The sequence below is a fragment of the Myotis yumanensis genome, unplaced genomic scaffold (genome assembly GCF_028538775.1).
Source record: "Myotis yumanensis isolate MYYU_CA2020_CCGP unplaced genomic scaffold, mMyoYum1.0.hap1 SCAF_21, whole genome shotgun sequence".
NCBI classification, from domain to species: Eukaryota; Metazoa; Chordata; class Mammalia; order Chiroptera; family Vespertilionidae; genus Myotis; species Myotis yumanensis.
In genome coordinates this window covers 16,845,714-16,860,757 of record NW_027223772.1, presented here as the reverse complement: position 1 = coordinate 16,860,757, position 15,044 = coordinate 16,845,714, and the positions used below count along the sequence as shown (strand labels likewise).

Sequence of the window (15,044 nt, the reverse complement as noted above, 5' to 3'; positions counted from 1 at the left end):
GTCAAGGGCGGGGGTGAAAAAAGGACACTTATATAATACCCTTTGTAATACTTTTACCGAAAAATTAAAAAAAAAAAAACAACTCTAGAAAAAGGTTGTATCTCTCAAGGGTAGGTAACCTTTGCTCAAGCCATTTCAGAGCACCACATGTTAACCAATAAGCAGAATCAGTTAACCAAAACATTTCATGCCTCCATCAAGCTATTCAACATCACTAATGCAACAGGAGCTGATGACAGCACAGAAAATGTGACTGAAACAAATTGTAAGGAAGTGTCTAGTTTTCCCATTACACATAATTGTGTTACATGACCTTATTATAGTGATTAAGATGTTCTATTTAAATATATTCTATTTTTATCCACATCTGCAAGCATTACTTACAAAATTTATAACTATTTACTTTCTAATATTTTTCTGTAATTCTTTAGCAATTCAAAACCAGTATCCTATATAGTAAAAGGCTAATATGCAAATAAACTGAACAGCGAACAACTGAATAACCAAACAACTGGTCGCTATGATGTGTACTGACCACGAGCGGGCATGCACAGAACAAGGCAGGCATTGGCCATGGCTGGATGGTGGAGCAGGTGAGCAGGGGCACCAGACCAAGGTGGGGCACTGGTCACTGTCATCAGGGCAAGCCTATGGTGGTTTCTGAAAATTCTTTGCTCCTACGTGCTACAGTCCTGCCCGGTGCTCAGACTTGCTGCCAGTGCTGGCAGTGAATGCAAGCAGAAGCTCTGGCACCTTCGGTGGGTGTAAGTGGCGGCTGCTGGCCCTGATCACCCCTGAGAGCTTCTCCACCTCCCCCTGCTCCTGAGGGGCAATTGGGGGTAGCAGCCACCGCTCACACCTGCTGCTGGCACTGGCCTCAATCTCTTCATGCTGTCAGCAGGTGTAAGCGGGACAGCAGGAGCGGGGATGCCCTCAGACAGGGGACTGGAGGGCCACGGCAGAGGGACCAGGCAGTGGCACGGAGGATGGGCAGAGACCTGCCCCTGTGCCCACTGCAGCCTCATGGCCCACAGTTCCTTTCAAGGTGCATGAATTCGTGCACTGGGCCCCTAGTAAATATTATAATACTAGACGCCCTGTGCACGAAAACTTGTGCACTCTGGGAGGTCCGGTTCCTCAGCCTGGCCTGTGCCCTCTCGCAGTCCGGGAGCCCTTGCTCCTTATTGCCGGACTGCTCCCTGCTCCTTAGCGCTGCCTCAGAGGCACTCTCACCACCACTGCACTCTCCAGCTGTGAGCCCAGCTTCTGGCTGAGCAGCACTTCCCCAGTGGGAGCATACTGATCACCAGGGGGTAGTTCCTGCATTGACCGTCTGCCCCCTGGTGTTCAGTACATGTCATAGTGAGTGGTTGAGTGGCCTTAGCACATCATTAGCATATTACGCTTTAACTGGTTGAATGGACGACTGGACACTTAGCATATTAGGCTTTTATTATATAGGATTTTCTACAATATGATATATATATTTTTAAATCATCATGGAATATAACCTTTTTACAGGATAACTGACAATATGTTAAACTCTTGACCTCAAATCTTCCCTTCTAGCAATCTATCCAAGGTCCATACTCTGACACAGGCACAAAGATACACACAAACCTTTTGTTTGTAATGGGAAACCTAAATTTCCAACAATAGGAGAGACAGTAATTATGATACAGCCAGAAAGTGAACATGATGCAGCTGTAAAAAGAAGAAAGTACATCTGTATGTTCTAACCTGAGATGCACTTTACTGTGTGAATAGGTCTATAAAATGCTAGGAACAACCCTGGCAGAAGACAGCCTAGTGAACAGGCTTAGGAGGGGTGAGAGTGCAGGGAGCAAATGGGATATGAAGGACTATGTCAGAGCTTGAACTGTTTACAAACCACATGTTCACTTGTCACATAGATAATCTGAAGGAACCAAGTTTTTTTTGTTAATTATCAGCAAGTACTTTAGGGAAGAGAAGTGGATGAAGGTATAAATGATCCAATTAAGGCAAGGAAATTAATTGACCTTGAAATCTTTTTGTGTGTTTGTGTGAATCCTAACCTAGGATATTTTTTTCCATTACTTTTCAGAGAGTGGGAGGGAGGAAGAGAGAGAGTGAGAGAGAGAAACATCGATGCAAGAGACACATCAACTGGTTGCCTCCCACACACAACCTGACCAGGTGTGGGGTGTAAACCCACAACCCAGGTATGTGCCCTCGACCTGGAATGGAGAACTGAACCCACAACCATTTGGTGCGCAGGCTGATACTCTAACCACTGAGCTGCAAGGACAACCTTGACATAATTTATAGAGAATTAAAATAACAATGTGAAAATTGATGATGATTCTTAGCAGCAAGGAAATGTTCAGAGTTAAATTATGTATATAAAAAATAAAAAAGGATAAATTATACACTCAAAGTGTAGTTTATTGGAGAGTCCTAATCAAAATAATCTTCTCAATGAAAGAAGTCTGCTTAGACCCAGGGACAAATCACATGCCTTACCTCAATAATATACTTCTCCAAAGATCTGATATCACCGAGAGCTTCTGGATCTTGATGGATAACGACAATTTCTTTCAAAGGATACTAGGAGGAAAAGATAAGAACAAGTTCACTAAGCAGCCAGTCCTCACAACCAGAGAAAAATGGAACGTTAAATGTTTTAATCTAATGTCAGGTTCAAAGAATAACTAGGCTCAACTTGTATTAAGTCATTCATACCCTTACTGTAGAAATGAATAAAAACTGCCATTGCTGGAAGCTCTCTATACAAAGAAAATACTCAAAGACATAATTATTTAGGTCTGTGCAATGTAAAATAAATAAAATTTCAAACCTTTATTGGAATAGTTTTGCGGTCACGAATCACTCGCCCAAGTTCAATCACAGACTGCATTCTAGATACTGCACTCTCAGTTTTCTTGTCAATCAAGTCCTCTCTGATTAGAAGAAGCGGGGAAATAAGAGGTATTAAATTTAAAGGAAAAAATCCCGGGGAGGAGGGGAACGAGGATCAAGATGGTCTACATTGTGAACGGACAAGTGTTGGACAGCAGGAGTCAGTCTCCATGGAGATTATCTTTGATAACAGATGTCTTCTGGGAAATAGCTGAGTTCGTGGTTTTGTTTTTCAAAACTCTGCTTCAGCAAAATCTGAAAAAGGGAAGAGGCTACGGAAACTCATCTGATTCCAGATATGATGATGGAAGAGGGCCCCCAGGAAACCCTCCCAGAATAATGGGTCGAATTAACCATCTGCGTGGCCCGGTCCTCCTCCAATGGCTTGTGGATGAGGAAGGTAAATGTCTGCCCTAAGAAGCAGACGACTGGACATGCACATTCATAGCGGAAGGAAACCATCAAGCAGTGGAGGGCTGACCAGGCTGGACAAGTAAATGAATGTGTATGTCTAAACAAGAATTACTCTGTGTCCTCACAGACGAATGAGGTCGTGTTGGGAATTCCCTCACAGGGATCTGGCATGGCTGACATGCAATTCTATAAATGCACATGTTTGTCTCATTATCTTTTTGTATAGTTTATTGAAAGTATTAATATAGTTTAATAAGTAAATATTTTTAGGTTACATAATTGACTACTCATCTTTGTATAATTAAAACTCCGAATTTGAAGAAAATTAAAAGCCTATGTATTTAGTACTGTTGGTGTCCTTTTTCAACTTCTGAAAGTGTTCATTGTTAATTTGTTCTCATTTATAAATAAATCACATTGTATTAAAAAAAAAAAAAGGAAAAAAATCCCAAACAATAGGCATGCCTACATAAGAAAGAGGGACAGGTTAAAGATATGATGGTGTGGCTAGGCCTACTCGTGAGGCACTTGGGGAAGGACAGCGTGCACTGGCCTTGGGGGTACATGGCAAGAAGTAGGCGGCAAGCTAGAGTCTCCTGGTCAGTACCCAGCAGCTCCCCTAGGTGACTCGAACAACCTAGTCACAGCACACGTGCTGCAGCGCCATAAGTGGTTTCACACTGAGCATCCCCATTTCTACCTATTCTGTACCCTTAGGAGCAGCTCAGGTGAGAGGTACGGAACCAAGGGGCCAGCTAGGGGCCCCACACCAGTGCATCTTTGGCAACTTCCCTTCCCATGGTCCCGGTGAGGCTTACATATACTTGATTCTTCTGTTTGTTTGTTTGTTTTTTTCTTATTGTTAATACTCAACCAAGGATATTTTTCCCTTTGCTTTTTAGAGATATGATGATGGAAGAGGAGGGAGGGAGTGTAAGGGAGGGAGCGAGAGGCAGTGAAGGGAGAGAGAGACAGACAGAGAGACAGAGAAACATTGATGTGAGAGATGTTGCCTGCTGCACGTACCCCAACCGGGGCCGAAGATCAAACCTGGAACCCAGATACGTGACCTTGACCAGGAATTAAACCCATTACCCTTTGGTGTGTCAACCTATGCTCTAACCACTGAGTAACTGGCCGGGGCTGTATTAGATTCTTACCGAACACGGGGCAGCATGAGGTAGTGGATGCTGAGTGTGTCCTTGTCCTGGACAGAAACAGGGTCAATCAGCATCTTAAGATTCTGGTACATCAATTCAGTAAGAAAAGGTGTATACGGGGCCTATTAAGGATAGAGCAGAGAACATCATGTCATTCATAGGCAACCATCATTAGCTGACCTCAGAGTGGAAAATGGGAACTAAACCTTTTTCGAGAAAGATATCTGCAAAGAAGTGGACGTGAGGTAACTAAGCATGTACTACAAAAGAGAAAGGACCTCATTTTGACTTTGGAGAGAGGACCTTCCTGTGAAGCACAGTGGAGTACAAGCCAGGACCCAAAGCATCCTGGAGGATTTCTGCAATAAAAAGAAGAGTGACTGTCCTATGTCAAGACAGGACAGAAAAATCCCAAGTAAACAACATTAGTCTTAAAGATCTAGAAAAAGAAGAACAAAAGCAGCCCAAATTCCAGAAGAAAAGAAAAATTAAAGCAGAATAAAATGAAGTGGAGAACTAAAACACTACACAAAAAATTAATGCAACAAAGAGCTGCCTCTATATAAAAAGATTAACAAAATTGACAAATTCTGGCTACACTCATTACAGAACAAAAAGAGAAATAAGCAAGATGAGAAATGAAAGAGAAGTTACCACAGACATCACAGAGGATCACACTAAAATAGACCACCAAATTTAGTAACTTAAAAGAAATGAGTAAGTCCCCAGACATATAGAACTGGAAAAATCTAAATAGATTAACAGTGAGGAAACTGAAAGAACCATCAAAAATCTCCTAGTGTGGCTCAGTGGTTGAGTGCTGACTCACGAACCAAGAGGTCCCCGGTTTGATTCCTCATCAGGAGACATGCCTGGGTTGGGGGCTCTAACCCCAGTAGGGGGTGTGTAGGAGGCAGCTGATTGATGCTTCTCTCTCAGCCATGTTTCTATCTCTCTAAAAAATCAATAAAAAACAGAATATTCGAAGAGTGAACCAAGATAGTGACGCAGGTAAATGCCAGGACTTGCTGCCTTCCACAACCACATCAAAATTATAACTAAAGCCCTAGCCGGTTTTGCTCAGTAGTTAGAGTGTTGGCCTGGGGAATGAAGAGTCCCAGGTTCGATTTTGGGCAAGGGCACATGTCCGGGTTGCGGGCTCGATCCCCACTAGAGGGTGTGCAGGAGGCAGCTGATAAATGATTCTTTCTCATCATTGATGTTTCTATCTCTTTCTCCCTCTCCCTTCTCTGAAATCAATAAAAAAAAAAAATTAAAAAACAAAATGGATAAATAAAAATGATTTTATATATATAATATATATTATATATATTATTTATATATATTATTTATATATATATGTGTGTGTGTATGTATGTATGTGTATATGTGTGTGTGTGTGTGTGTGTGTGTGTGTGTGTATATATATATGAACATATAACTAAAATACAGAACAACCATCATTCAGACCCAGTTGAAATCTGGCTGAATGTCAGTCCTACAACTAGAGAAGTAAATAAGAAAGCACATGCCACACACAAGACCCCTCAGTCCAGGGTTCCAGTGTTGGAAAGAGAAGTCCCCATAACTTCAGGCTATAAAAACAAGCAGGGATTGAGGCTAAGTGACATGGAGTCCCAGCAGTTCCTCTTAAAGGGATGATACACAGACTTACTCAGACTTGCTCAGGGGGGGATCCAGGGACATATGGGAAGGAACTGGATTGTCTGGCAGCAGAGCAAGAACTAGAATGTGGCTTTCTCCCAGAAAGGAGTGCTCACAGGGGTTCATCATTCCTATGCTGAGACCTCCCTCCTAACCCCTCCCGTCCCAGAGCTGACTGACAGGTGTCATATCTGTCTCCATCAACCTTGCTCACACTGTTCGCTCCACCCTGGTGTTCTAAAATCCCTCCCTACTCAATCTGCAGCCCCACCTAAGCTGTTTGTAGTGGCTTTTCCATATGAATGGCCTGTCCTTGCTCAGGCTTCAGTCTTTCCTAAAATAGCTAAAACAAGCAGAAGCTGGCATCAGCATGCTCCATACCTCTTAATAAGAAGCCCAAGACCCAGCACCAGCAGCAGCATGCCTTGCTTCAGCTAGGCCTCGCCTGGGCACCTCCAAACCCAATACAAATAGCAGCCAACTGCAGATCGCTCTGTAGCTCCTGCCAGTGCACTCAGTGGACAGCTTCAGACCACACCGTATTACAACACTACACATACACAGGTAACACGTGCAAGGAATCTAATGAACAAAATAAACTGATGAATAAAATAGAAACAGAGGCATGGAATCATGAAACAGACTGATGAATCTCAGAGGGAGGAGGGGAGAGGGTGGTCGGGACACCTGTAATACTCTCAACAATAAAGATTAAAAAATAAATAAGTAAATAAACAAAAGGTTTGAATATTAAAAAAAAAAAAATCAATGAAAACATAAAAGAACAAACAAGCCATAGCTAGTCTGGCTCATAGGGTAGAGCATTGGCCCAAATACTGAAGGGTCCTGGGTTTGATTCTTGCCAAGGGCACATACTTCAGTTGTAGGCTCAATCCAGAACCCTGATTGGGACACGTTTAGGAGGCAACCAATTGATGTGTCTCTCTCACATTGATGTTTCTCACTCTCTCCCACTCCCTTCCACTCTCTCTAAAAAAATAAAAATCAATGTAAAAAAAAATCTTGGGTGAGGATTAACAAAAACAAACAAACAAACAAACAAACCAAAACAAAAAATAAACCAAACTAAACAACTCCCCACAACAAAGTAAACCTTCTAAAAGCCAAAAGTGCAGGACCAGATGGCTTCACCAGAATATTTAATACATATCCTGCTCAAACTCTTCTAAAAAACCGAAGAGCCAATACTTCCTAATACATTTTATAAGGTCAACATAACCTTGATACCAAAACCTGGCACAGATAACACAGAAAAATAAACTTACAGACCAATATCTCCGATGAGTACAGATGCAATAACCCTAAATAAAATACTAGCAAATCGAATAGTACATTAAAAAATAATATACCATGATCAAAGGTTCATTCCAGGGTACAAGGATGGTTCAACATACACAAATCAACTTAGCCTTTTATATATACAGAATAAATTTGCTTAATTAGACCTGCTTTCTGATTTTGCTAAACTTTTTCCAGCCCAGTGAAGCACCCCAACTTCTCTTTCAAGTAATTGTCAACAACACAGCAGTAAATATCAACATGAAGCAAATTATTATTGTAGATCATATAGAGAGAACAAAGGGTAAAATATTTAACTGCAGCAGTGTTTGACTATAATCTGCGCAGTGAGAAAACCTGAAGTCATTTCCAAGGTCCACCATTTCTAATTTCTTTCCAGTTGGAACAAGTTTCTAAACTTTCTAAATTTCCGTTTTCCGGCTAATGAAAAGAAAATAGAACTCCACCGAGTCTCCTATCTACCTACTCCAGGACTTCTGTGAAGATCAAACGAGATGAGGCTCGGGAAAATGCTTCACAGACATTTAAAGTGTGAAATGTTTGCACCTGACTATAAAGGAAGTTGTGTTCCTGAGCTGAAAAAACTGTAAGGAGGCTAGTCGTTGCTAGGGAGAGGAAGCCAGGCATTGCTACGTGACATCATTACCTGGCACCCACAGCAACCATTTCCAGGCTGAGTTGGGTTGTGGGCTGCATTTTGCGCCATGGGGTCTCGGCAGCATCAGCATCAATTTGGTGGGCTGTCGCTCTGGGGTGGTGGTGGGGCCTGTGTCCCACTTGGGGGAAGCCAAGTGTTGCTTTGTGGGCACAAGGTCCGCAGTGCCATTTCTCTGTAAGTGGCCAGTGCATTGAGAATCTGCCCTCTGGTGGTCAATGCGCTGCACACCAACTGGCTGGACACTTAGCATAAAAACCTAATATGCTGTGTCCGGTCAGCCATTTAAACAATCAAAGAGTAATATGGTAATAATATGCTAAGGACGCTCAACTGCTCGCTATGACGTGCACTGACCACCAGGGGGCAGACAGTCGACCGGTTGACCAGTCGCTATGATGTGCACTGACCACCAGGGGTCAGACACTCTGACTGGTAGGTTAGCTTGCTGCTGGGATCTGGCCAATCAGGACTGAGCGAGATGGCTGCACATACCCTGGACCCCTCCCGTGATCCATCCCTGGCTGGCCAACCTCCCGCGTCCCTACCCAGCCGTGATCATGCACCAGTGGGGTCCCTCAGCGTGGCTGCACCCTATCATAATCCGGGACCCCTAGGGGGATGTCGGAGAGCCAGTTACAGCCCGATCCCGCAGGCATAAAAGGCTAATATGCAAATTGACCAGTCGCCATGATGCGCACTGACCACCAGGGGGCAGACACTCAACGCAGGAGCTGTCTTCTGGTGGTCAGTGCGTTCCCACAGGGGGAGCACTGCTTGGCCAGAAGCCGGGCTCACGGCTGGCAAGTGAAGCAGCGGTGGTGGGAGCCTCTCCCACCTCTGTGGCAATTGGACATCCCCCGAGGTCTCCCGGACTGCGCGAGGGCACAGGCAGGGCTGAGGGAACCCAAGTGCACGAATTTCATGCACTGGGCCTCTAGGATAAAATAGTACTGGAAGTCCTAGCCAGAGTAATCAGGCAAGAGAAAGAAATAAAAGGCATCCAATTTGGGAATGAAGAAGTGAAAGTGCCACCGTTTGTAGATGACATGATTCTTTATATAGAAAACTCTAAAGACACCACCAAAAAACTATTAGAAACAATGAACAAATGCAGGAAGTGGCAGGATACAAAATTAATATACAAAAATACACTGATCTGCTTTCCTATATACTAACAATGACATTTTAAAAACAAACTAAAAAATGAACAACAATAACAAAAAATCCTTTTGCAATTGCAACAAAAGTAGAATACCTGGGAATAAACTGAACAAAGGATGTGAAGGACCTGTACACTGAAAACTGCAAGATATTATTAAAAAAGTTTGAAAAAGACACAATAAGTTGGAAAGGTATTCCATATTTATGAATTGGAAGAACCACCATAGTTACAATGGACATATTATCCAAAGCAATATACAGATTTAATGCAATCGCCCATCAAAACCCCAATGGCATTTAAAAAAGAAATAGAACACAAAATCATCACATCTGTATTGGACCACAAAAGACCCCAAACATCCAAAACAATCCTGAGAAAAAAGAACAAAACCGAAGGTATCACACTCCCCAACTTCAAATTATACAAAGCAACAATAATTAAAACAGCATGGTATTAGCAGAAAAACAGACACAAAATTTAAGGGAACAGAATTAAGAGCTGAGCCCAGAAACAAACCCACATGTATGCGGGCAAATGATTTTTGACAAAGGAGCCCAAAACATACAATGGAAAAAAGAAAAACTTTTTAATAAATGGTGCTGGGGACATTAGAAAGCCACATGCAAAAGAAGCAAATTAGTGTTTATCCATATATATTAGAACTTAGGTACTAAATTTTATGGACCTGGGTCTTATGGAGAATTCTATGAATTTGAGCCCAAAGGTTAGGGTAGTAAAAGCAAAAATAAATGAATAGGACTATATCAAACTAAAAAACTTCTGAACAGCAAGACACCATGAACAACAACAACAAAAACACAAAGGAATGGGTGAAAATATTTGCAAACAATAGCTCTGACATGCAGTTAATATCCAAAATATATCAAGAACACAACACTGAAGAAATAATCCAATTACATACAAGAGGGACAGAAATCCTGGACACTTCTTCCAAGAAGACACAGAACTCTCCAACAGACATATGAAAAAACGCTCAACTTCATCAGCTATTAGGAAAATGCAAATCAAAACTAGAATGAGTCACCACCTCACACTTGTTAGAATGTTATCATCAATAAGAAAGCAATAATAACAAGTGTTGGAGAGGTTGTGAAAAAAAAGAATCCTCATTCATTGTTGATGGGAATATAAACTGTTACAGCAAATATGAAGAACAGAAACAGTACGGAGGTTCTTCAAATTTGTTAAGAATAGAGTTACTATATAATCAGCAACCCCTCTTCTGGGTATCTAGCGGAAAAATTTGAAAACATTTATTTGCAAAGATATATGCATCCCTAGGTTCTGTGCAGCAGATTCATGGTGGCCAAGACATTAAAACAACTAAAGTGTCCTTTGATCAATGACTGGATCAAGAAGAGGTGGTACATATATAAAATGGAATACCACTCAGCTGTAAGATGAAACACTGTCATTTGCAACAACATAGATGGATCTTGAGAATATCATGGAAGCAAAATTAAGTCAGACTGAAAAAGCTAAGAACCATATGATTTCACTCGTATGTGGGATATAAAATTGAAAACAACAAATGAACAAATAAGAAAAACAAACAAACAAAAACTCACAGACACAGGTAACTGTATAGTTCTTATTGCAGGGAAGCGGGTGAGAAAGGGGGTATCAAATAAATGGTGACAGATCTGACTGGGTGGTGGACACAAGTGCGATATACAGATGATGTGTCATAGAATTGTACATTTGAAACCTATATGATTTTAATAACCAATGTCACCCCCGTAAATTAATTAACAAACAAACAAAAGGAGTCACTGACCATGTGCCAGCAAAGTCAATATAAAAAGGAATCAATGTCCCCAAAAGTCAGAACCTCATCTGCAACCTGGGGGAATACAACCTGCTTCTTAGGATAAAAATGAATGAGAAGAGATGTGAGGAACCAGGCACGAGACCTCATACAAAGCAGACTCTCATTCTGTGTATGTTTAGGAAATATACAGAAGGCATATAAGTGACAATGGAGTAGCCCAGGGGTTGGCAAACCGCGGCTCACGACCCACATGCGGCTCTTCGGCCCCTTGAGGGTGGCTCTTCCACAAAATACCACATGCGGGTGTGCCAGTACAGTGCGATTGAAACTTCGTGGCCCGTGTGCAGAAGTCGGTTTTCGGAAAGGAGATAGACAAGACAAGTATACAAGACGAGTGTGGATGGGAGAGTTGGAAGGGGTCGACCTTAGCGAACATACCTTAATCAGATTGAGGACGTTTTTAGCAAAGGCCAGCTGAGGAGTACCCTAATTAAGTTAGTAACAATGTACCTACCTATATAGTTTAAATTTAAAAATTTTGGCTCTCGCCGAAACCGGTTTGGCTCAGTGGATAGAGCGTGGCCTGCGGACTCAAGGGTCCCAGGTTTGATTCCGGTCAAGGGCATGTACCTGGGTTGCCGGCACATCCCCAGTGGGAGATGTGCAGGAGGCAGTTGATTGATGTTTCTCTCTCATCGATGTTTCTAACTCTCTATCTCTCTCCCTTCCTCTCTGTAAAAATTCAATAAAATATATTAAAAAAAAAAAATTTTGGCTCTCAAAAGAAATTTCACTCGTTGTACTGTTGATATTTGGCTCTGTTGACTAATGAGTTTGCCGACCACTGGAGTAGCCGAAATAGGATATGAGGAATTAAAACAAGTACAAATATACTGTATGTTATTTAATTAATATTTTAATTGGTAGGAATATGTGTCAAGTAAAATACTGTTTGTAATATGTTTGGCGAGATGTTAGTTCAAGAGCTTCACTGTGACAATGATAGTGAAGAAGAGGTCCAATGTTTAGGGGAACTTTGGCAATTCAATCTAGATGCAAGAACCTTGACCTGAAACATACTGCCAGTAGTGAAAAGAAAAAAAAAATCCAAATTGTTTTATAGTATTAACTTTTCACCACCTTTATTTAATTGTCCCATCACCATTTATCCCCCCTATATACCCTCCTTCCACCTCCCCATCAACCTCCCCCTGAAATCACCACAAAAACCCAACTTTCAAAACTATTGCTTAGTCCTTACTTGACACACGTAAGATTTCTGAAAAGGAACTAGAGATTTAAGTTGCTTTAAAACTCAATTTCTATTTCCAGTGGACCAAATACAGAATACAGACAGAGGACACTGAAGCAATAGGGCGCTGTGAGCAGCCCACAGGACGAGTTATAGAATGGGGCAAAGAATCTTACCATCAGTCTGCACAGAGAAAGCAGAACACTGAACAAGGTTTCCAGGGCCGTAACACAATCCTCCTTCCCATTTTCGCCCTAGTGAATAAAAAAGAAACACATACTGAACTGTTAAAACCAAGTAAGAAGTTTATTAAAAAGAGATAATCTAGCCCTAGCTGGTTTGGCTCAGTGGATAGAGCATCAGTCTGTGGACTGAAGGGTCCTGGATTCGATTCAGTCAGGGCACATGCCTGGGTTGCAGGCTCGATCCCCAGTAGAAGGCGAGCAGGAGGCAGCTGATCAATGATTCTCTCTCATCATTGATGTTTCTATTTCTCCCTCTCCCTTCCTCTCTGAAATCAATAAAAATATATTTTAAAAAAGGAGAGACAACCCATAGGGAGCACACAATTAAAGAGAGAGAGAGAAAGAGAGAGAGAGACAATCCCTAGGGAGTACATATTGTACAGATAGGACAGAGAGAGCAAGGAGATGTGACTAGCAGAGGTGATCTGGGGCCAGGGCAGAAAGCCAGGATGAGACCCTTACTCCCTCCCATACCACCTGAGGCCAAGCTAATGGAGAAGGGCTCTGTAACTGTGAGGTAAAGATGAGTTAAGAGAACCCGATGTCTGAGAGTGGGATTCCCACACCATGGACAAGTAGTTGTTAACCCTTTGAGTGCCAACCAATATCCTAGGAACTATGCTAAAATTGCCAAGGCATTTTTGCTGATTTTACAGCAGTTTAGGAAAAAAATTATGCATTGCAAGTAAATGAAGTTATATATTCAATATCTGCCACAAAATCGTCATCTTCACAGCAAGAATTGACATATTTAGCAATATCATCATCACTAATAAAAGCAGACTTAGAACTGGACACTGCAGGAGGAGCGTGATAGCGCTCCTGGCACTTTTGGCAAAAGCCAGGAGGAGCACAATCGTGCTCCCCGGCACTCTAGGGGTTAACATAAAAACTTTAAAGCACTTTTAGGTAACTTTAAAAAATATATACACTATGTATTTAAAAATAATTATATTGATTCATTATTAAAAAAACAAAGATAATAAAAAAGAACACTGAACCATAATTATGTTACCCAGAAAAAATTACTGTAAACATTTTAATCCATGTCCTTGTAGATTTTGTGTGTATAAAGACATACATGTATACATGTGCACATTTTCAGTTCGCAGGCCGATGCTCTATCCACGGAGCCAAACCAATTAGGGCTACATGTGCACATTTTAACAAAAATGAATTACTGTTCTGTTCTGGGCTTTTGTCATCAACACATTTGAAGGAAAAGCTAATGGGTAGCCCTAGCCAGATTGGCTCAGTGGATAGAGCACTGGCCAGCATACTGAATGGTTGCAGGTTCAATTCCAGTCAAGGGCATGAATCTCGGTTGCAGGCTCGATAATCGGTCACTTGTGCGGGAGGCAACCAGTCAATTTGACATTCACATTGATGTTTCTCTCTCTGTCTCTCCCCTTCCCTAAGCTCTCTCTAAATATCAATGGAGGATTTAAAAAAACAGAACACCCACAAACAACAACAAAAATGATGTGCGGTGGGCACCCAACTGGCCTTTGGTATAAGTATCTCCTGTATTATATAATCACTAGAGGCCCAGTGCACGAACTGGTGCACTGGTGGGGTCCCTCAGGCTGGCCTGTGCCCTCTAGCAATCCAGGATCCCTCAGGGGATGTCAGAGACCCAGTTTTGGCCCAATCCCCTCAGGCCAGATCTAGGGACTATATCCGTGCACAAATCCATGCCCTGGGCCTCTAATACGCATATAAGATCTTTGGTAATCTCTTCCCACCCTTGTACCCCCTCCCCTCTGAGATTCATCAGTCTGTTCCATGTTTCCATGCCTGTGCATTGAGCATCTACCCCCAGTGGTCAGTGCGCGTCATAGCTACTGAGTGAACAGTTGCTTAGGCTTTTATATATATAGACTAGAGGCCCGGTGCATAAAAATTGTGCAGTCGGGGGTGTCCCTCAGCCCGGCCTATGCCCTCTTGCAGTTTGGGACCCCTCGGAGGATGTCCACCTGCTGGCTTAGGACGCTCCCTGGGGGATCGGGCCCAAGCAGGCAGTCAGACATCCCTCTGGCAGCCTGGCAGCCCTTGGGGGATGTCCATTTGCTAGCGGGGAGCCGGCCTAAGCTGCAGTCGGACATCCTTAGCGCTGCTGAGGAGGCAGGAGAGGCTCCCACCACCACCGCTGTACTGGCAGCCATCAGCCTGCCTGTGGCTGAGCAGAGCTCCCCCTGTGGGAGCGCACTGACCACCAGGGGGCAGCTCCTGCATTGAGCGTCTGCCCCCTGGTGGTCAGTGTGCATCATAGTGACCAGTCATTCCCATCGTTCTGCTGTTAGGGTCAGTTTGCACATTACCCTTTTATTATATAAAAATAGAGGCCTGGTGCATGGGTCGGGGCCAGCTGGTTTGCCCTGAAGGGTGTCCCGGATCAGGGTGGGGGTCCCGCTTGGATGCCTGGTCAGCCTGGGTGAGGGGCTGATGGCTGTTTTCAGGCTGGCCACACCCCCT

At 42.8% G+C, this 15,044-nt stretch overlaps 1 protein-coding gene and 1 pseudogene across 2 annotated transcripts in view; one reads left to right on the top strand and one right to left on the bottom strand.

Moving 5' to 3' along the window:
* IARS1 (isoleucyl-tRNA synthetase 1) overlaps positions 1–15,044 on the bottom strand; it is a 117,620-nt gene that overhangs the window by 23,138 nt on the left and 79,438 nt on the right. For both annotated transcript variants that reach the window (XM_070400891.1, XM_070400892.1), the window contains 4 exons: positions 12,501–12,578; positions 4,476–4,597; positions 2,840–2,942; positions 2,506–2,589 (listed from right to left, as the gene is read on the bottom strand). In XM_070400891.1, the coding sequence (XP_070256992.1) occupies positions 2,506–2,589; positions 2,840–2,942; positions 4,476–4,597; positions 12,501–12,578 (387 nt within the window). The remainder of the gene's footprint in view (positions 1–2,505; positions 2,590–2,839; positions 2,943–4,475; positions 4,598–12,500; positions 12,579–15,044) is intronic.
* On the top strand, positions 3,020–3,625 carry LOC138998875 (selenoprotein K-like; annotated as a pseudogene).